The sequence below is a fragment of the Corvus hawaiiensis genome, chromosome 2 (genome assembly GCF_020740725.1).
Source record: "Corvus hawaiiensis isolate bCorHaw1 chromosome 2, bCorHaw1.pri.cur, whole genome shotgun sequence".
NCBI lineage: Eukaryota > Metazoa > Chordata > Aves > Passeriformes > Corvidae > Corvus > Corvus hawaiiensis.
Window position 1 is genome coordinate 4,673,862 of NC_063214.1, and position 22,016 is coordinate 4,695,877.

At 37.5% G+C, this 22,016-nt stretch overlaps 1 protein-coding gene across 6 annotated transcripts in view; it reads right to left on the reverse strand.

Moving 5' to 3' along the window:
• DCAF6 (DDB1 and CUL4 associated factor 6) overlaps nucleotides 1-22,016 on the reverse strand; it is a 77,791-nt gene that overhangs the window by 19,705 nt on the left and 36,070 nt on the right. For 2 of the 6 annotated variants that reach the window (XM_048293584.1, XM_048293586.1), the window contains exons 11-16: nucleotides 17,142-17,309; nucleotides 10,219-10,278; nucleotides 4,591-4,696; nucleotides 2,130-2,245; nucleotides 1,260-1,343; nucleotides 778-1,099 (exon numbers count right to left, since the gene is read on the reverse strand). In XM_048293584.1, coding sequence (XP_048149541.1) covers nucleotides 778-1,099; nucleotides 1,260-1,343; nucleotides 2,130-2,245; nucleotides 4,591-4,696; nucleotides 10,219-10,278; nucleotides 17,142-17,309 — 856 coding nt within the window. The remainder of the gene's footprint in view (nucleotides 1-777; nucleotides 1,100-1,259; nucleotides 1,344-2,129; nucleotides 2,246-4,590; nucleotides 4,697-10,218; nucleotides 10,279-17,141; nucleotides 17,310-22,016) is intronic. The other 4 variants (XM_048293588.1, XM_048293590.1, XM_048293585.1 and 1 more) reach the window with 3 other exon arrangements.

Consider the following 22,016-nt stretch of genomic DNA (forward strand, 5'->3'; position numbering starts at 1 on the left):
ACTAAAAAACGTATTGTCTGAAGTCTAACAACAGAAATGTTGCTTGAATAATTTTACAGTTTTGAAATTAGTGAAAAAAGGTATTATACCAACAATAGCAAATTGAGGGCTCAGTTTACTGAATGATCAAACAACGATGTACAAATGTTTGTATTTTAAAAAGCAAAAAGCTTACTAAATGAATCTTTTATTAATGCTAACTGCTAGCCGTCTACCTTTTCTTTTTACTGACATACATACTGATACTCAACAACCAACAAAAGGAAAAGGATTACAGTTTCTCTTTCAGAGAAAAACAGGAATGAAAAATTGAACACATCAGTCTTAATGTTTGTACTACAAACACACCACTGCTGCACAACAGCGGTTAAAAGCTCTTGCTTCGCCCAAATAAGAACACCTGAAGTACAGTTGAATGAAAATGTAGGTCCCTGTACCCAAATGTATGAACTTTCTATACTTATCACTAGAGGGAGGATAATAAAACATAAACTGCAAATATTTAGCACCAAGGTATTCAGCAGGCAAGAAATCAGCATAAACTGGTATTAGACCTGTAAGAGCCTTCCTGGCTGGCAGGGAAAATGCAGCTGTACATGTCTTACATATAGGCAAATTAGACTCAGCCATCAAGCTCTTGGCCAGTTGTCAAAGAACAACTTATTTTAATTAAGGATATGAGGCCTGAGTTTCTAGATCTTTCATTCAAACAAACAAAACAAGAAAGAAACAACAGCAAGAAGCATTTTGCCAAGCAGAGACAAGTACTCCCCTCACCTGTGTCCGGGGCCTCCTCGATACCTGGCCCCCGGGATCAGGACAGGGTCGTCATCGCTGTCATCGGTTTCCTGCAGAGCCGAGCTCCTGGTGGAGGCCTCGTCCGGAGCTGCGAGCCCTGAGGACTCCGGCTGCGACTGAGGGTCCTCGCTGGCCGCGAGCGGGTTGGCAGTGGGGTCGGTGCTCTGACTGCAAACGTCTTGGTTTGCACCCTTTTCACAGGACACTTCTTCCTCTGCATTCCCAGAGGGAGTATCAGCATTGGGGCCATTTTGTTCTGGTTGAATTCCAGAGTGCTCGGGACCAGGTTTATCTGATACTGCTAAAAAGAAAATATTGGGGAAAATAAATCACACCATTAATGATTATAGTCTATTTTAGAAGACATTAGAAATGGTCACAGAAATTAAATTGCCCAAACTGATTTCATATTTCATCCTCTACTTCTTTCTATAACTCTTTGAAAGAGTACAGATACATACTTGCTTCTGTTGTCTGTACAGCTTCATCTGTATTTTTCAGCTCTTCAGCACTTGCATCTTCCTTGTGAGATTCATCAGGAACCCCTAAATTAAGCAATTTAATAGTAAACCACACGATTTCATTTAGATGCACTTCTATAACGTAAGCAAGTCTAAATGACACCAGCACTCCTAGAAGAAACCAATCCAAGCAATCCACTCCAAAGTCAACGTCTCTTTATTGAAATCTCAGATACCGGTCACATAAAAGTCAGTATATATAAACCTATCAAGTTGACCAGGTCAACACACTAACAAAGAAAAATGGAGTAATTTCTTGTTTCTTAAAGTATTTAAGATCCTAGGCTATGAGAACTTTAGCAGCAAAAATAGCATTTGTACTCTTAATACAGACACTTACTACTATTTCTGAAGACAAATGAAGTTATCAGTCTATTAAAAGGGATTTTTTTTTTTTAATGTCCCTGGAACCAGTCATTTGACTTGACTGCCCTTTTGGTAATGAACTGAGCAAGACAAACACATTTAATAAAACACAGTGAAAGCTTGAAAGAAATCCAACAGAATTCCAAGCACTCATTTATGAGTGCAAAGTGCAGTTGTTCTATTTTTCTATACAAATTGGGCACAATATATCCCTAAGAAGAATAATGGCTTTAGAACTAAAGACAAGATTTGTTAATGCTGTTTATATTTATTTGCAGCTATCTCCGGTTGCTGTCTTCTTCTTTCCTAAAAAAATTCATGCTTTATTATGGCTGTGTTCTGCCTTCATGTGCATGTATGAGACTCCCACTGTGTGCAATGGGAGTCAGGGACATAGGAGGGCAGAAATTTTGCCTTAGCATTAGAAATTCTACTGTATCTTACTTGTTTCTTCCCCTTCAGGCCCTGACTCATCCGAAGCTTTTATTTTTACAGAGTCTTCTTGGCCTTCAGTTTTGCAATGACTTCCACTCCCTCTAGAGCTTGAATTTGTGCTGCTCCTGGCAACGTAACATAGAAGAAGAAAATAATTTAGGATCCTGTAAATACATCACATCATTGCAATTGCACAGCCTGACCACCATCATCTTTCTCATTGCAGTCTCACTATTCAAGAGCTCCTGGCAGCAGCTACAACCAATTCACAGTGATTTCAAAATTCTCTTTTATTGTGTCCATTGCCACTCATCCCACACAACTCCTCTGCATCACAGAACCCCATTCTGTCCTTCCTACCTTGTTTTTTTAACCTTTCAAGAATGTCTTCATTGCTTTTCCAAATCTTCTAAGAACTCCAAAGGATTTGCTTTATTTCACTGTTTGCACACTTTTAGATGTATAAATAATCAGAGATCTTATTAGACATATGACAAGCTAGCAGCTGAGCACTAATAAATAATGTTATCCCATTCAATTAAACACTTTGATTCAGATTAAATTCTCCAGGTCCTTCACCATAGATTATCATTCCCATACCTTTTAAGGCATGGACCTTCAGTTCTCAAAGTTTTGTTATTTCTCAAGATTTACTATAAGTCGGTACTTGACATTTACTCCCCATTCATGTTTAGATAATTATTGTGGGACACCAATTTCTGTTTACAATATGGAAAATGAATCCTCAGGAAATATGTAAAATGCTGTCCTGAATGCCATTGAAATGCATGTTTTTAGACTCTGACAAAGACTTTCAGGAAATGCAAAGTCTTGTTCTGAGCTGTCTTATGTGATGTGGCCTCTAACTCAGGCAAATCATTGGACAAAAGCAGAAAAAAAGGCAATTATAAGCATGATTCTCAAGAATTTAGACTGTGTCTTTAAAAATATCTTCTGACCTGTGTATATTTTATATGCTACATTGCTAGAAACAGAAATGCTTCCAGCAAATCATGCTTAGTTAATATTCTTGAGAATCCAGTCTAGACTTCAGGAATTTTATGTCATGTTAAATCAGAGCTTTTACTCATCTTGATGAGCAATATTCTGTGTATTCATTGCTGTACTGGATTTGGAGGCTTTAGGGAAATTTTTGTTAGTCCTTTCAGTATTTCTTCTAAATCCAGAATTTTCAGCATTGTTTCTGAATGGCCAGACAAGAAGGGTACTGCTAGACACCAAGGAGGATTTTTTGCTATTTCATGTCTCATTTTATAAACTTAATCACAGCCTAAACACTAAGACTTTTTTTGACTCTTAGGAATCTACTTTGTATCTCAATGCTCAATTTACTCGTTTTCCTCCATTTCTTTTGCACAACTTCCAATTCTCAGATTAGGGGGTTGTTATTTGTTCTCAGCTCCATCATTTTGTTAGATGGAATTGCATCCTGCTCTGTTGCTCCATTCTTCGGCACAGTGTTTTTAGTCAGCCTCTGAACTGACAATGACTTGCAACTTTGTCCTACCAGAAAATGCTTCTTCCTCTCACTGCCCACACCACACTACCCACCACCAAACTCCACGGAGTTTCCTGACTAACTGCAGAATTAGGTAAAAGCATTAGAGCAAAACTAATCTTTTCAAAGTTTGCTGGATCTTGGAGGCAAAATCAGTGGTTTAAGTTTCCAAACTGTGAGCAAGGTGTATGCTTTATATCTAAAGACACAGCACCTAAGAGTAGCTAAATGTGGTTGGGTTTTGTGGGTTTTTCCCCTCAGTAACAATGAGCAAGCATTTCTACTTACTGTCTTCTACAATAATTTTGAAAACATAAGCAGAGGAATAGAAATAAGATGAGATAAAGTAAGGACTATGGCTGTTTTGGGAGATCCCAAGATGCTCTACAGACAGGCTTGGACACAAAGCCAAGTACATAAGGCCATTAGGCAGTGTGTGTTCATTTTTGAAAAGGATGTCATTACTGTAACACCTAAGCAGTCCACAAAGTTGCTATCTCAGCCTTGTGCATTCATCAACACTCCTCAGCCACAGAAATACTAATTTCAGTGTTTACAACTCAGGAACTGAGTGACAGAAAGACTCAGTTGCAGAATACCATATGAGAAGTTTGGTAACCCCTGGACTACCATTCCATCATGTACTACCTTGCTTTCTAACACCCTGATATTATGCCAGGTTTTGATGAAAATAGCATGTTTTGAATTATGTTTGCATTATAGAGATTCCCAGTAGATACACAAAAAAGAAGCCTCTTGTATAAATGTCACATTCAAGTATGGCTGTCTTATGTTCTGAATGCATTAAGAACTACAGCCATTTCAAATCCTCTAAATACAACTAAAAATAGACATAAACCATAGAGAAAATAATTTATAGCTATGCTAGACAAGTGTTATTGATATGTGCTGATCATGAACTAGTCAAAACCAAAATTAACTTGTTCTTACCACTCATCAGTGAAGTCCAGTTTTATTGTGCTTGTAGTCGTTCCTTCTGTACTGTAGTGCAAACTTAAAACTGGTTCACCTGTTCCTGTTCTTGGCTTATCACTCTCTGTAAATACGGGGTTGATAAAGTTGGAACAGGCATTAGTAATATACGTAAAGTTGCTATAATTTTGAAGATTAATTTAATTATCAAATGGGGTAGTAACATATATAATGTCTGTTTAAGATCTCTTACAGCCCAAGCAAAAAGTTAAAAAGTTCCAGAGTAAACACATCAAATTTGCAATGCTTGAAAGATGGTCTAAAATTATTTCTAATTATAAGAGCAAACAAAGGAGATGCTGTCCTTCAACATGCAAGTAAATAAAACTGCAGATAGATATGTGTACACACAATATAATCATTAATAAGCAGATCCATTTTATACCAAATGTATTAATAGGATTATAATTTTTTTGGAAGCAGTATTCAGTCTTTTTGCCTCAGTAAATACACATGAAAAAAAGATTATGAGATCCAGACATAATCAGCCTAGAAAAATCACCATCCTCTACTTTGTTGCCTACTTAGAACCCAGACAACTACCAGTACCCTTAGGCCTGCTGTAAATTGTCAGTCAGTTGTCACTAAAAATACTGTAAGTTCATGTTTCAAGAGTTTTATGCTTAAAACCCTGTTTTATATTATAATAACTGCAAGCAGAAGGGGAACACTTGCAAAATGAGCTCATTCACGATGTCCAAAAGCAGCAGAAGTGAATGGAACTGAAAACCACGGCACGATGGTCACTCATCTGCTGCAGAGATGGTTCTAAGGATGCTAATGGGCTCCTTCAGAACAGAACTGCTCAGTGACATCCATCCACCATCCACCCATCCATCCACCCATCCATCCACCCATCCCCTTTGAGTAGAGTTCATGGTCGCCACCTATCCACAAATGGCAAATTTGCCAGGTTGGGCAATACTAAAACGTTCATGGAAAGCACCATCAGATTGAGCCTCGCTACAGAGGTGCCATTCTCTCAGAACTCAGACGGAAGGTTTATTTAGAATTAGGAACATTCAAATGGCCACTAAAAGCCTCTGCAGTCTTGCTTTTCATGAATACTGAGCCTTTTATCTCAGGATTATCCAGACAAAACCTTCTGTCCTTTCTTTAGTTTATAGAATACAGAAATTGGACTATAAATATCCTTGCAGTATTGGCAGCACACTGACGAGTGTAATAATGGAAAAGCTCCAGATCATCTTTGTGGAAGTCAGTTAAAACCTAATGTTCCATTCAAACACAAACCTACAAATTTCCCCACTAAAAAGGCTGTTATCATAACAGTAATGGCTACAATACTGCCACAGGATACTTAATTTTAAAGATACAATTAAATTATAGTAACTATGAGATAGCACATAAGAATTTAACCTAACAATCAATGCTCATATTTTTAAACTGCTGACAGGCAGAAGCCCACTCACAGGATCAGAGCAGTGATCAGCTGTGCCAAAGAGCTTTAAATATGCACTTCTACGTGTTCTGAAGAGAAATTTAAAACCCCAAAACATACCACAAAACCCCTGAAAGAACAAATTAGAATATTTTTATGTGAAAGAGAATTAAGCAGTTACAACCATGATCCTAATAATGCACATGGTATGGGCCTCATTCTATGCAAAGAAAAGCTTATAACCACTTTAAAATAAAAGCTCCAGTTACACTCCTGTTAGAGTGGAGCAAGGATAAAACTGATTAAAGAAAGTTTATTTAAGGAACTGGAAACCTAAGAAAGAAATGTAAGGAAATATTTTATAGTGCTATATAGACAGTTTGAACAAAAGTAACATTCTTTCTTAACTGAACAGGTGGTTTCTCTATTTTTTGACAACCTATGATTTATAAAATCTCTTTTTATAAAAGTCTGTTCCAACTTTAAGCATCCCTTCCTCAGCAAGTAGAAATACTGATCGATCCCACATACTGCACAAGCCACCAGGAACTGACACTGAAAGTCAAAAGTGACAGAGTTGGAGAATTCTTCAGCTTCCTTGTAACAGCTACAGACAAGACAGATCTTTGAGTTGGGAACCCACCTAAAGACAATTTCCTGCTGTGAATAATCCAAGACAACCCCCAAACAATGACTGTACTCACAGACTTCCTACCGCTGTGCAAGGTTGGCTTCAGCACAAAACCACTTAATGCTGCCAATCAAAGTAACCAAACATTGCTATCTACAATGAACCTAATTGAATACCAGGCTTGTATTTCATGTCTTAAAATCTCAGTATCTGAAAATCTAACCAAGATGCATGAGGACTGGCTACACTTACTCTGGAAGCAATGTTTATATTTGTTCACACCCAAAAAGTTGCAAGAATTGCTGCAGACTTAACTAAAGAGGGCACTGACTGAGAAGTTATTTTTACAAGTTTCTGGAAACAGCTATTAAACCATACTGGATAATAGGATTTTCTTAAATCTATGATAGCATGAACTACAATTTGGATGGGGTCAGTTTCTTCTCTAAAGTAGCTTTAGGGCATAACAGACACTAAGAAGAACAGGAAACTTCTTAAAAGACAGAGGAGAGAAGAATCTGATAATAAACTGCAGAGAATTAGTTGTGTAGTTCAGTATTTGATATTGAGTTTACACTGCTAATGAAAGCTGAATAGAAGCCTCTGTGAAGAAAATGAATAAGCTTTGCCTCCTACATAACTGAACATTCTTTCAGAGAAGCCACATAAGCCCCACAAGTCTTGAACTCTGTTTTCAGGGAGAAATGTGATTGCCAAAGACTGCCCAGATCAGAATGAAGCTCTGTTCTCTTCCACTACTAAGTTCATCCCATCAGGGCAGATCTATTTCACATTGATAATGAAGGGAAGGAGAGGAAAATGGTCCCAGTTCTGTGACTTAGGTGATTCAGTTCATTAATCTGGTTGCCAAGTCTAGCAGGGTAATGAGAAAGCTGTAGCTTGTCAACACCTTCCTAAACTCTATTCCAAACTCCTCAAAAATGCCTTGAAACTTTACTTAATTTTATAGCCAAACACGAGATATTTTGAAGATACTATCAACAACTTACAGTTATTTCATAAACAACCCTGTCCTAAAGCACACTCCCATGAACATTCTCCAGGTGCCCACAGGAAGAAGGCACTTTTAAACTACCACTCTTAAAACTGAAGGCAAAATGTCATTCATAACCTTGCATGAAAAACAAATCCACAAACTCAAACTGCACAACTGACAGCAATCTGACACCTCAGACCCACTTCTTATCTTAGCAAATGAACCTCTGCAAGACTGGGGCTCTCAACTGTAAAGGGGTAAGTGCATAAGGACAAGTTTACAGACTGCATTTTCTAGTTCAATTAACACTGTAAGGAACTTGAAGCCAGTTTTCCACATCTCAAATGCTGCCCTGTTCACTCATCTATTGGCAACCTTATGAGAAGAGCATCAATGACTTCTCCTGAATAAAACCCAAAATAATTCCTATCCAGCACTATATTCTGTGTGAAGACCTGAGAGAGATACTTCTGGAGAGAAAACTTGATCCAATGAGGAGAAAATAAGTGGTGTATTTCAGAAAACCAGGAATACTGTGAGAAGGCTTAACACATGAAATTTAATCAGGCCTCGGGTTCCCTTTTTATTCATTCCAACTCAGGCAGTACCTTAAAATCCTAACACTGCAATAGATCTAAAGGCCAACCCTCCACTATTACAGTCACAATCCAAAACTTTTTTTAAAAGTCAAACATAGATAACTGTGATCCATTTGAGACCATTTTGTACACACAGAAATGACACTTGGGTTCTGCTGGACTGTCAGAATGATGGCATGATAAATGTATAGGATTGCAATAGGAATCAAAAGATCTTTAAACCCAAAACCAGTCTTAAAACACAAATGCCAACAAGAGAGACTGGTCCAACAGAAGACAGCAGATTCAGTACTAAATTAAGAGAAGACAGGAATAAGAAAGGAAAGGTAATTATGTGTGAAAAGAGCTGTTAGGACTTCCTTCATTAACTATTTCCACTATTTTGAGACTTCAAATGGAAGTGAAACTAATGCAGTTTAACTTCAGAAATCCAACTGGATCTCAGCAAATTATTCTTTCTGGTTATCATTTGAACAGAAGATTTCCTAATAAATTTGCTCATTTTTCAAATTCCTAGTTTTCCAAATTAGAAGTAATACTGTCTGCCAACAAAGCAGAAAAACATTGCCTTAAAACAACTGGAGAACTGGTGTACCAAAAAACAAATATATTTTGGGGTTTTATTTTTGCATATTAAAAAATCTGAAGTGCTTCTAAGCACTTATAAGAGGGAATCTCTTAGTTGAAGTAACTTCTTAAAACAGAAAAAAAACATTTTTCCCAAATTTTTACAGTTATAAGAATCTCAGTAAACCTACAGACTTTCTACGTTAGTTCTAGGTTTTTCTACTCTGATCAAATGTTTTACTCTGACTTCAGACCAGAGAACATAACTTGGCCACTTGTTATAAGCAAGTTTTCCAGCTAAACCTGATTGGAATGACGTAGAGTACTAAACCATGAATAATTGCCAAATTTACACATCGAGGTTTAAGGCTATTTCATCACAAAATGTATTTCCACAAAAAGAATTTATTTAGTCAAGGTGCCCCTTGATTTTTTTTTTCCAACATTCTGGAATCCTAAAATAAACCATAATCTCAACAGTTGCCAAACAGACTATTTTCCAGAAGTGGGATTTCAAAATGGCTTTCTAATTTAGAATTCTAATTTAGAATGTGAAAGAAAACAAAGCTCTTTTGTGGGATTTAAGCTATTAAATCTCTACAGAGGCTTTGATACGGAAGCATAATGCAGAGTGTATGGCAATCTATTTTTAGATTAGCATCTATCACTCCTTAATTATTCAGCCATAAATATTCCCTACAGATGACATTGATGCAGCTGGAATAGGGTCACCTATGGCCCACTTCAGTGCTCACAGTTTGGAGACTAATGCACAGTAGGCACAGAGAAAGCTCACAAGCATTCTGTCCACCTCCAGTCCATAGAGATCCTACAAGAAACACCAGTACCTGTTCAGCAGGAAGGGTGAAGGACAAGGGGATACAGAGGGAAGATGTACCTCAGTGCAAGAGGTGCTCTGGAGTTACTCAAACTGTGCAGGAATAACAAAGCTGCACATCACTCGTGCATAAGAGAAATTAATGTGGCATTATGAGATTAAAGGTTATTTCAGTCTTGATGTTTGCCCTTTGATCCAAGAAGAACCATTCAGAAAAAAACCCAACCTGTTGAAATAATTGATTTTACTTTGCATTTTACAAAAATGTTCCAACTGTCTGTAGAATACATGAGACATTTATGGTACCTACACTGAACTGCAGTAATTGCATGAAGAATTGAGCTTAGGATGGCTTTCGAAAACAACAATTAACCTCACTCTGTTAATCATATTGATCATTAAATAATGAGTTCCCAGCAGATCTGCTTACAGAATTCTACTTTATGTGGATGAACAGCATTTTTAGACTGTTTCTCATCATGAAAAGCAACTTTAAAAGGAAGCATTGCAATCAGCTATGGCTGGGTATAGCGCATTTCCTGTCACACGCACCCTGTGGCTCATCAAGTGACATGGATCCAAGCTGTTTGTTAACCACTGAAGAAGGAGAATCTGAAACAAAAACGAGATTTCAACTTAAAACATAAGCAGCAGAGAACTGCACAGCAATGTCACGATCATATGTTAGTTTAAAATAAAAAAAGCAGCAACATAAGGAAGCTTTGGGTTTGTTTAATGAGCAGCCAGCCATATTGCATTTTCTAGGCATGACAGAAGCAAAGCCACTTGTTTCAAACCATTATTTATTCACTGAACAGCCTGAAGCTTGCTGACATGTTGATAATAAAAATGCCTGTCCATTACCAAATATTGTACTGTGTTCTTCACACTTCTGACATGTCAGGAAAAACACTGAAGAGTCATGACTCCTAAAGCCTTTGCTCCAGCTACCAAATGACACCAGTATTTCACACCATGTGCCAAATGTAAATTTCAGAATATTTATACTTCAGCGTAAAATACTCCATGGAGTGCCAGTACCTCCAATATTTAAATACTGTTTTAATAATAATGTTTTAAAACATCAAAGCACCAAAATACATCTCACTTTTATCACAGTTGGTAGTTCTGCATTCTCAGATGCTGCACCTCTGATGACTGAGAACAAGTCTTGGTGAGTTTATCACAGTACCACACTCGTCAGTCTTAAAAGAATCCCCATCAATCACGTAAACAAACCAACAGAATAATCAATCCCCCCAGCAGATAAGTGCCTTTTTTCCCCCTGGACACTAGCAGTTAATAACTATCACCAGCACTCATTCATTGCACAGACACAACAGATGCAATATTCACTATTTTCTGTGAGTCTATTTTCCCTGTCACCTCTGAAGACCAGATCTCACTTCTGTATTTTCTGAAAATGAGCTGATGTACATAAATAAATGTAGTATTTCAAAGATATTAGCTAGAGTATCATATCTTGGTTCCACTTGTTAATCTTCTGTTATAAACAAATTCATCCTAAATGAAAAGGTTTTAATACCCCGTATTACAAACTGAGTCACAGTCTGCCAACATCACAGCACGCTAAACGAATTTTAACATAAATGTAGATCCTGTACAAGGAAAGCAATGAAATAATACTCTCTCCTACAGGAAGCTCCCTTCCAGCTTTGGGCCAGAATCACCAGTGTGAATTATTTTGTAGTACAGCCATAAAACCTGCTAAATTGACCAAGCTACTTTAAATATATATATTCTCAAGCAGTACTTCACTCGCAGCCATTGGTGCAAGAATGGCAGCGTGTTCCTTTGCTACACTGATATCCAGTGTAGGAGCAAAGGAGAGAGACCAGGGAAGTCTGAGGCAGTGTCTTCTGGACGCTGCCTTGTTTTGGGAACTGGGCTTACACAGCTTATTTCTGTAACTGAGGAGCATTAAACTGGTTCTGTCTTCCTGGTTCAATCATGTCCATGCCTTGCACTAAGCACACCTAAGCCAGACCACAGAATTTATCATCTAGATTTATGGTATGTAGCTATAAAGCAGAAGATTTGTAGCATTAATATATTTCACTTCCAAAAGTGAAATGTGCTTTATATATAATATCTAAGTTAGAAGAGAAGTATTTACTGTGCAGTATTTTCAATGGAGTAGTAAGCCACTTTTTAGAAGGTAAATCAGAGCAAAAAGGTGGTGTACAGATGCTCCACGGCATGAGATGATCTCCTCATGTTCCAGCTGACTCAGCACAGGAATCTGTGCCTCTTTCAAGGGATCGCTTTGATCTCTGACTCACCAAGTCCATGGCTGGGATTAACTTGTATCAGAAGTGCTCAAGGCAGGGGAGGTCCTGGACTGTAGGCTGAGAAACCTAATGCATGACAGGGATCCCAGCCATGCTCTGCTCCTGTACTCCAATCTTTCCCAAAAGCTCATATGCCCTTGTTTAAAAGGTGTTTTGTGCTGCCAAATATTTCACTTGGCTGGAAAAGCTCATTTTATCAACTCTGTAATTCAGACCTGTATGATCAGAAGACTGAACTAACATATTTTAATTAGAAACATAAGAAACTACATCTACTACCCTTACCAGCACTTCTACTTTTGTTAAGACCTCACACCATACAGCAGTAAGTAAAAAAGTAGGTATGTTTTACCATGTGCATCATTCAATCACAGTAAGTGAAAATGCAAAGGTTTTTAGATAGAAGTCCATGCCAATGCAGGCTTAAACCTCCCACATCTCACTATTACATCCAAGTCTCCATACAACTTTTTGAACGTATTTCACTTAAAAAAATTAATATTTAATCAACATAAAGGAAGTACCCTAGATACGTGAATTAGTGTGGTTAAGAGAAAAGTTGTTTGTAGCAATTTGAAACTCCCTTGTTTCCTTTTTCAAGTGCCCTGAAGCCACAGATCACCAGCACCCCCTGAAGTGGCTCTGCAGTCTGGAACTCCCCACCTCAGGCAGGGAAATCAGCACAAGCATGAAACCAGCCTAGAGAAGTTCAGGTAAATGCCTCTTTTTTTAATATATGGCTTTGTTTTGTAAAAAAGTCTGAAAAAATACTTTCATAATTTCTTATAAAGCTTTTGAAAAAAAAGTATTACCAAAACTGTGCCATATAGTTAAAAAAACAAACAAAAATCCAAACTCTTACCTGAGCCTTCACAGGCTGGGTCTACATCCCAATGCAGTTCACCACTGGTTGTAATGTCACCAGTACATTCTAAACTGGAGCACCACTTAAAGAGGGAACTGGAGATTCATAAATTTGGGCAACCTCAAACAGAAAATAGAAGATAATTTTAAGGTCAGTTACATGCTGAAGGATCTTCCTATAGTGTGGGCGATCAGCACCTGACTTCACCAAAATATTAGCATGCCACCTCAGTTTTGGTTGAAAAAAATTCCTCCTTACATCACTCCAACACCAGCTTCAGGGTGAGGTCTAACGCAGTGAGACTTGTTTTAAAAGTCTTAAACACAGTACCTGTAGAGGAATCTAAGAAATTAAATACTTGATTTAATAACTATGAATAATTGCTTTGCACAGTGAATAAACTCTCAGTTACATATTGTGGACTTCAAATAGACATTTCTACATCTGGGTGTTTGCAAAGAATCTAGTAATAAAAACTGCAGTCATTCCCTTGTTCTTCTCCAAAAGCTTTAACACAGAAATGAAAGTCCAGTTTGCTCTGCTTTAAAGACTGACTGTATAGATCAATGAAAAGTTAAAAAAAAAGTCAATTTGCAGCACAGTTTCTGCAATGTGCCAGCATGCACATGTATATATCTGCATTCCACAACAAATGCAGTCTAAATCAAATTTTATTCCTCAGGAAAAAAAAAAAAAGGTTCATTTTAATTCATGTTTTTGTGGGTAAGATTAGATACAACAACCACTAAAGGAACCCTTGATCTAGAATCTGTTTTTTCTTTTTCACTTCCTGATCAGCTGATTCACATTTCTGTTACTTTTCAAACTGAATTCAATCTCCTTAAAAGTTCTCAGAATGAGAAGTGATGTACTAATGGTGATGCTTACGTGCCACAGCAGGCAATAACAACAGGTTAAAAAGGTTTACTTTCCTTGTTGTTTGCATGTAGCACATGAATGCAGTTGTTTAAATACTGCACAGGATCTAAATGTTAGGAAATGCCACAAAAATGCAAGTCAAAACTAGGCTTTGTGGGAGGAACCATACAATAAATAAAAATCCAAACTAAACTGAAAGATTTACCATAGTTCCCTAATTAAATAAAGTGGCTACCAAAAAAATATCTGAATCTATTCAATACCTAAGCAAAGGCTATTATGAAGACAAAATAGACTTGATAACATGCAGCACATACTGCTTCTAAAATTCAGCCAAGTTTATACAATACTTATGAGAGTGTCCACTAAAACAAAGTCTCTGTCATCTGAGACCTTTCGTTGCAGAGTCAAACAGTGAATCATTACTCATCTCGCTTTCACACTCAAAAATATAAACTTTTGACCACATTTTTCTAAATAGTGAAGGTTAACTACTACAGATTGATCTTACAAATCCTGTTGTGACTGGGAGACAGAATAACTACCACACAGTCTAATTTTCTATTAAACCTGTAAAAGCTTTCAGCTCTTGACATTTTATACTTGTAATTTCTTACATGGCTGGGATATTTTTTTCTCCTCCTACTCAAGCTTCTGTGGTTGCAAAGATAAGGATTAATAATGAAGGCCTTAGTCTCACACTGAATTCCCTACAAAATCGCAAGTGCAAATTATACAAGTTTTACCAGAGCAGGGATTGAGAATTTGCAGACACATTTTGGGGTGTAATTTTTTTGTTTGAAAATTTACAACTAGTATGTGCCTGAAAAGTGAACACCTGCCTCATGATAGAGCATCAAAGACAACCTTTCAGGAAAAATAAAAATTAAATAGAGATTGTCTCTGTATAAGAATTTATTACATTTAAAAGACCCCAAACAACCCAAAACTGATCACTTATTTTTCTCCTACCATAGTTCTGAAAAGTCAACTAAGCACAAGGGTTAGAAAACAACTGTGTCTATGGAGAAGCAAGAGACCAAAAATGTGCAGCTCTGGTTTTCCAAAGGAATAGATTGTGAATAACCAACTTCCAAAAATAAATCTTGAGAGGTCAGAAAAGGAAAACAAAACAAAGAACTTTAGTAAAAAGAAATGAGCAAGTACTCATGTCCACTCCATGTCCAGAGTGCAGAAATCTTATGAAGTAAATAAACAATGGAAAGGTGATCCCCAATCAAAAGAAATGAGCTTCATTTGTTCCCTCCCATATCAGGGGAAGGACGAATGCAATGAAAGAAGTTGATGAAGCACAACAGGAATATCTTGTATTTACATATACAAATAGAAAGGAAAAGACAATGTAATCTTTTATCAAATTTCTTGAGAACTAATTGACCAAACACATTCAATATTTTAAAATTTAAATTTCTCTTTTTATATCTTCCACTCTCTGTACTGCTGAAGGCAACATTTCCACCCATCAGACCAAACCTCAAGAAGATACATCCTAACAAGCTGGAGGTCAGACAAAAAAATGGTTCCCCCTTCTCCTCCCCAGAAATAAATGTTTCCACAGCACTGAGTAAATCTGTCTTTCAAAACAATTATATAAGAAGTAAAATGGTTAAATTTGCAAATTCATTGTCATTACATGCAGAAAGAGATGAATATTTGAATATTAGTTTCCTCCAAGGCTGTGTATGTGTTCTGTGGTTCCTGGTGATCCCAAACAAAATGATTGGATGTTTCCAATAGTTCCCTTAAAGTTCTAAGCATGTGGGAACTCAAAACCAAGAGGCAGTGTTGGGGGGATCCAAAGTATGTTCAACCCACCTCTGACTCCCAGTCAAAGGGAGCTTAAACTCAGCTTAAACTCTCACATTTGTGGCAGTATGGACCCTACACTGCGCTGTAGGGACCCCACAAACAACAGGGAGTAAAAAAATTACACTGCCTTCTTGAAGGAGCACTAGGGAAGAGATGGGAGAGATGTATCAAGCGAAACCCAGACCAACACACACTTCAGAGGCAGTAAAACCCCCACAGATAAACCTCCAGACACGGCTGTAAACAAATTTTATTCTTTCCCAATCTCAATTCAATGAGAAGCAATTTAGTAAAAAAATTAAAAATTAAGCCCTTCTGAAAAGGAAATTGAAGATCACGATCTATTGACTGCGTTAGTTACCATTTTTCCTCTATCAATACTTATCTTTGAGTTAATAAATTCTGATGTTCAGTTTGCTGAAAAAAAACCCAAAACCAAAATTGGTAGATTTTTGGGGTGGTTTTTTTTGTCCTGGCAGGAAGCTGCGGGCCCCTACAAAGCTATTGCTACCACTGCCGTTCCTGTTCTCCTCCTACCGGTAACAGGCACCCACAGTTGCTATCCCTAGAATAAAAACACATCCCTCCCAGGATGTACTGGTTTCCAAAACACTCTAAAAACTCACTGCAGTATTTTCTAGCATAGGAAGTTATTCAAAGTTCAGTAACTGCACATTGTGACAAGAGCATCAGCCACTGTTACATCAGATTGTTCTGTAGGGCTCCAGATTAAGGAATAGACTGCACCATGGCAAGACAGCTGTGAATGCGTGACACAATCTCTAAAAGCAATTTAGCCACATCTCAACTGTCACAGGATTTATCCACAGAAGAGACACTGCAACACAAAATACACTGAATTCTCACACAGCATGCAGCTCACTCATTTTCACATGATGCCACGACAAAATTTGTTTCAAGTTTATGCTTTAGGGTTTGTCTCTTTATTCATATGCGTGCTTCTGCCCTAACTTTCTCAAATATGTTATTGCAAACATATTTGAGGCTTTCTTGTAATCATTTTTAATTTCAGTAAGATAAGAGAGAAAGAGGATGGTGAAATGAAAAGTTGCTCTGTTCAAAAAAAGTAGAGCATATCTGCAGATTTTGGCTAGGTACAAGTATTTTCACTACACTTATTGTAAAACCATAGCACTGAAGAGTGCCAAAACGCTGTTTCATTGAACTGTTACTCTGATTTAGAACATATGCTAACCCAAAGCCAAGTCATAAATGTTGCTGTTGGATACAAGTAGCACCAAAATGCAATTTCAAGTGTGTAATTCTCGTTCTACTCAAGACACAGCGATTTCTTGCTCAGCTGCTCTAATGAACATAGCACATACCTGGTACCATGCACCTAGAAAACCATTTCCACATAGTATCATTCAATCCAAATATGTTAGATCAATGAACCTGCCAAAACAACTGTTTCCCTACCCATGTGATGATAAACACCACCACATGCAAGGCAAGACAAGCAGCGAATGCAGGAAATGCCTTGTTCTGGAGGAGAAGCATCTCAGCAAACAACAGCAGCACAAACTACAGCTACATCATCTGCTGGAGAAACCTTGGCAAGTGACAACCTGCTGCCTGAGGGTCCTGCGAGGAGCCCTTAGGGGAGGTCTGCTCAGAAGAGGAGGGCTGTGGTGCAGAACCCTCAGCCAGCTCTCGCTGTCTCTGCTGTTCTGCCTTCTTAAGCCTCAGTCGCTGCAGGCCCCTACGGATTATTGCTAACTCAGGTCCCATTAACTCTGATAAACAGGGAGGGGAGACAGAGAAAGGGTGTAAAGAGAGAAGCATTGATCAATAATATACAGAACAGAGAAGGGTGGGGGAACTGACCAAAGAGACAAGCAACAGATACTAAGTGTCATTACAGTGAAAAATAAAATTTACTAACATCCACAAATCATAAAATAGAAATATTGAAATTGGTTTTCTCTTCCTAAAGGGATGAATCACAGGACTTAAATGTCCAGGATTCGTGCCATACATTACAACCCCCTCCCCATCTCCAGCAATGAAACCATTTAACAAAGAATTATTTAAGGAAAATAAATACAGCCTGAGTAAGTCAGAACAAAGCAGACTACAGATGTATTCATTTCTGTGTTCCTAACACACAGAACAAATGAGAATATTTGTGGTGTAAAACTATGCAACTGGGGTCTACGGGTAAGTTCTCAAAATGAATGTAATAGCTTCCTGATGTTTCCAAAAAAAGGTAAATTTTGATCAAAACAAACCAGTGCAAAAAGTAAACTGAACTGTGGAAGGAGGTGGCAGAACAACAGCTAAACCAAAAACTACACTTCACTATGAGCTAATTTTTAATTTCAGACATCCCCAGTGGTTGAGGATTCACAGTCTGAAATCACTGTTAAGTGGTCTGACAGACAAAGTAATTTATAGGATTGTAAGCAATTCTTAGGATCATCCTCTTAATAGATTATTCTTTTAGTTCCACCTTTAGAGGCTTCACTGTTTTCATCGTTTTTATTCTTTATATAAAAAATCCTTTCTATAAAAATAGTCTTTTATTTATTACAACTGGCTTTATTCATTTGTCAGTTACCCCATTTTTTTGGCATGTCAAGTTCATTGCCTGATTACCAGTACTTTTGCAAACTGCTATAAAACCAGGTGTCCAAGCAATTTTTTATTCTTTCCATGCCCTTTGCAGATTTCCTCCACTCACACAAGTGCTGTGTGGCAAGTGCTTCTCCTTAAATAACACAGATTGCATCTTTAATAACAGTGTCTGAATCACACTGAAATGTTAAAATACTAGAGAGCATTACATTGGCATGGAGCCTTTCATCCAGGTAAAAGCTCAACAAATATTCTGTAACCCTTATCCAAGCAGTGAAACAAAGAAATTTTTAATTTTCTTTTATGAAAAGAAACAAACCCAAAACCAGAATCCAATAATTGGAAAGTTAGTGACAAGCACCAGTTAATACTGAATGGTCATGAGGTTTAATGTACTTAGTCTCATATCAGTTTTGAGAAAAACATCCTCTCCGTTTATGGTTGATAAAGTGTAACAAAAATAAAAAGATATAGTTCCTAAAAGGAATATGGCATCAAAGAGATTTGCTATGAATAGTTTTCATGTCCCAAAAACATTTATGGAAATAAAAACTCCAAACAGCCTAGAGAATACTTTAAAGGGAATTTCAGTGATGCCTAAAATTGCAGTTTTCAGTACTTGCTGCTGATTCAGTTCCACACAGTTCAGAGACAGCCGCATTTTAAGATGTAACAAGAACTACAATACCAAACATGAAAGATAGCTGCTATCTTGGATATGTTCAGTGACAACACTTAATATATTTCAGAATATCTAAGCAAATGTTTATTTTGCTAGCAAATGGAGTGAGGAAATAGAAACAAATTTAAAAACCCAGTTATTGTTACATTTCCATTCAAAATTTTAAAGCAGTTACTTTATATCAGAACACATACTAGGGTTAAGCTTTGTACTAATTAGCCAGTTGCCCCTTGCATCCCCTCCCAATGGTACCAATGTGTATCTGGAATTTTATTTAAGAGAAAAATTGTATTATATTTTACTGTTTGTTGTACCTGATGTTTATGGTGGTTTAAAACATCAGCATCTTAGAACTAATATACAAAATTTAAAGGTTTCCACTGAATGGCCCAAGCAGGGCAAGAAAATAAATTAGTTGTATTTTTCCTTTGTGAGAAGCATGACAATCTCCAGCAATTGTTCTCATTATATACATATATAAAAAAACTATTCAAATGTACTGGCAGTAACAGGCTACTGAGATTTTGCACTGATTTTGTTGTTTAATTGTAACTTAAATGTTCAAACTTCTAGAATACACATTCTGCTAAAGAGACCTATCCCGACAAGCTCCAGCACTAAACCATTTCTGTTCTGACTCTATTTTGCACAGATACGTCATCTCTTAATATTTTAAAAAGTAGTTCAGATGGAGAAGCTCAAATGCCCACCATGTGACATTTTCTGGAACACCAAACCAACAATATTTGAACTGTAACATTTACACAAAGGTATTGCTATTTCAAACACAGGGTTACCACAAGTGCCTGTGCTGAGTGCAGAAATCTGTAGAAATGATTTATGGAAAGCTGTTTACAAGCCTGAGTTAGGAATTCACACTCTGATTCTAAAGAAGTCATTTCCTGAAAACACATTCTTCATTTGCTGACTCTTTGCTACAATATTCAAACTTGTATCTGCCATGACTTTATGCAAAATGGTGGCTGAAAACCTCTTTTTTCCTTTTTCCACCTTCCAAAATGCCTCCTCAGTCATCCACCTCTTACAACACACCTCTGTCTGGGCTTCCTACTCAGCGCCACTGTATTTAAACTATTCCTATTAGCACTTTCCTGCTCTTGTCACCCCAAAAAAGCAGCAGGTTTTACTCACCTTAAAATGCAGGTGAACAAGCTCAGGAAATCCTGTCCTTGATGCAGTGTTTGCAGACAGATTTATAGACTACAGACTGTGAGTAAATAAAATCTCACAACTGAGCACAGCCATGGGTTACCAGGCCACATAAACACTGCAAAAGTGACATTCCCAGCCCAGCCTGCTCATTCGCAGACCCAGTGCTACCCCTCTGCCATGACCTGCTCTCTCTGCCCAGGAGCTTCCCCTCTCCCTGAACCTACCCATGTCACCCAAAACTTGTTTTACTGTTACTCCAGGGTCTCATTTGCACTGCTTCTGAAACAGGATTATTAGGTGTGCAAACACCTTGTACTAATAAATTTATGCCTGCAGGAGTCCTGTAGACGATTTTAAGCTGCAAATCTGACACCCTGCTTAGGTTTAGTCAAAGAATCTATCAAATATTATACAGCAAATTAGAAAGTATCTCCTGTCTGTCAACCAACCATCACCACCCCTTTCAAAACTAAATATATTCTCAAGTCCAAAGTAAAACTGGGAAAAAAGAAATGCTCTTAGAGAAGAGCTGGATTAAGAAATAACAACTTCAGCTTCATGCTAGCAGAATAAATATTTGCTTAGAAATTCAAGCAGATTCAGAGAAAAGATTTTTCTGGTCAGCACAGATCCCTTAAAATGCAGGCTAGAAAATGCACCACAATTCTGGAAATGCTCGCTGGTGCATTATCCTTATGAAACCCACCATGTTTCAATGACATAGCTCAAAGCAATTATTTTCAATACTCTCCTGGCCACTCTAAGTTCCAGAGTAAACCATATACTTTTAAAAAGAAATAAATAGATCAAAGGGAACCTTTGGTAATGGTACATGTGTTCTTTGATGGCTATCCCTCTGGATCAAAGTTAGTGGCAGCTAAATCAGGTTGCACTGAATTAGAGTAGACCCTTTAATCATCTTCTTGTGTGTGTATTGTGAAAAAACTTGAGATTGCAGCAAGCTGACACCAATACTAATAAAAAACATAGGTGACTAAAAGCCTCTGATACTAAATAAACTTAGCATTTTCTAAATTTCCTGTGCATATTGCCATTTTTCTGCTCACTGATTATTATCTCTAAATAAGTATCAAACTAATTGAAAGGTTTAAAAAGCAAAAATTATATGTTTCATGAATTTCAACTTATGTCTTCATCTTCCCCGTCTTTCAGATACCAGGTGCCTCATAATTTCCCACCCATCCCAGAGATTCTGGCTGCAGCAGCCACAGCACACTCTCTCCTGGGAATCCCCATCCCTCCTGTACTCCAGAATATCAAATTTAAGGCCTGAAGATGCTATCACTCACCTTTCCAAAGAGAGAGCTTGATTTTTTTACAACAGAATCTATATAAGACAAAAGGTCTAAACCTGATGTCTTTCAGGTCACATCGGTCTTTCCACTATAACTGTGAGGCCTAGAAACTCACTTTAAAAAAAATAAACTCTTGTGCAAATATTCCACTCTAAAGGCTGTGGCATTGAGATGGAAAAGGTCAAGTCAAAGCATAAGGTGCTCTGTAACTACCCAAATTAGTTTCTGACATTCTGACAGCAGAATATACTTTCTTCTTTTCTCCCAAGAAGGATGTGAGTCTGTATTAAATACAGATGAGTTTCTTCAAGATATACAGATTTAAGTATCAATATGTGGGATAATTTATTAACCAATAATGGAATGTCATGCCAGGTGAGCCTTGTCTATCCAAATACTTTTGAGAAGCTAAAACCCAACACTGCTGACTGAAATGCTGAGGATGGAGGTTCCTCCTGAAGGAGACATCCCCTACCTCCCCTGATTGTAACAGGCACATGTTCTGCTGTTCATTGCCCTGATGCTGCTACAGCCAAATCTCAGTGGAAGAAGGCAAGATGTTACTACACTCCATGAAGACAACAGTAAGTTTAGAAAAAAATAAGCAAAAAATGTTTATTTCTACTTCAAAAGACAATACTGGTGATCCCCTTGGAAATTTCTTTTTCAGACAAAGGTATAGAGTTGATGGTTTC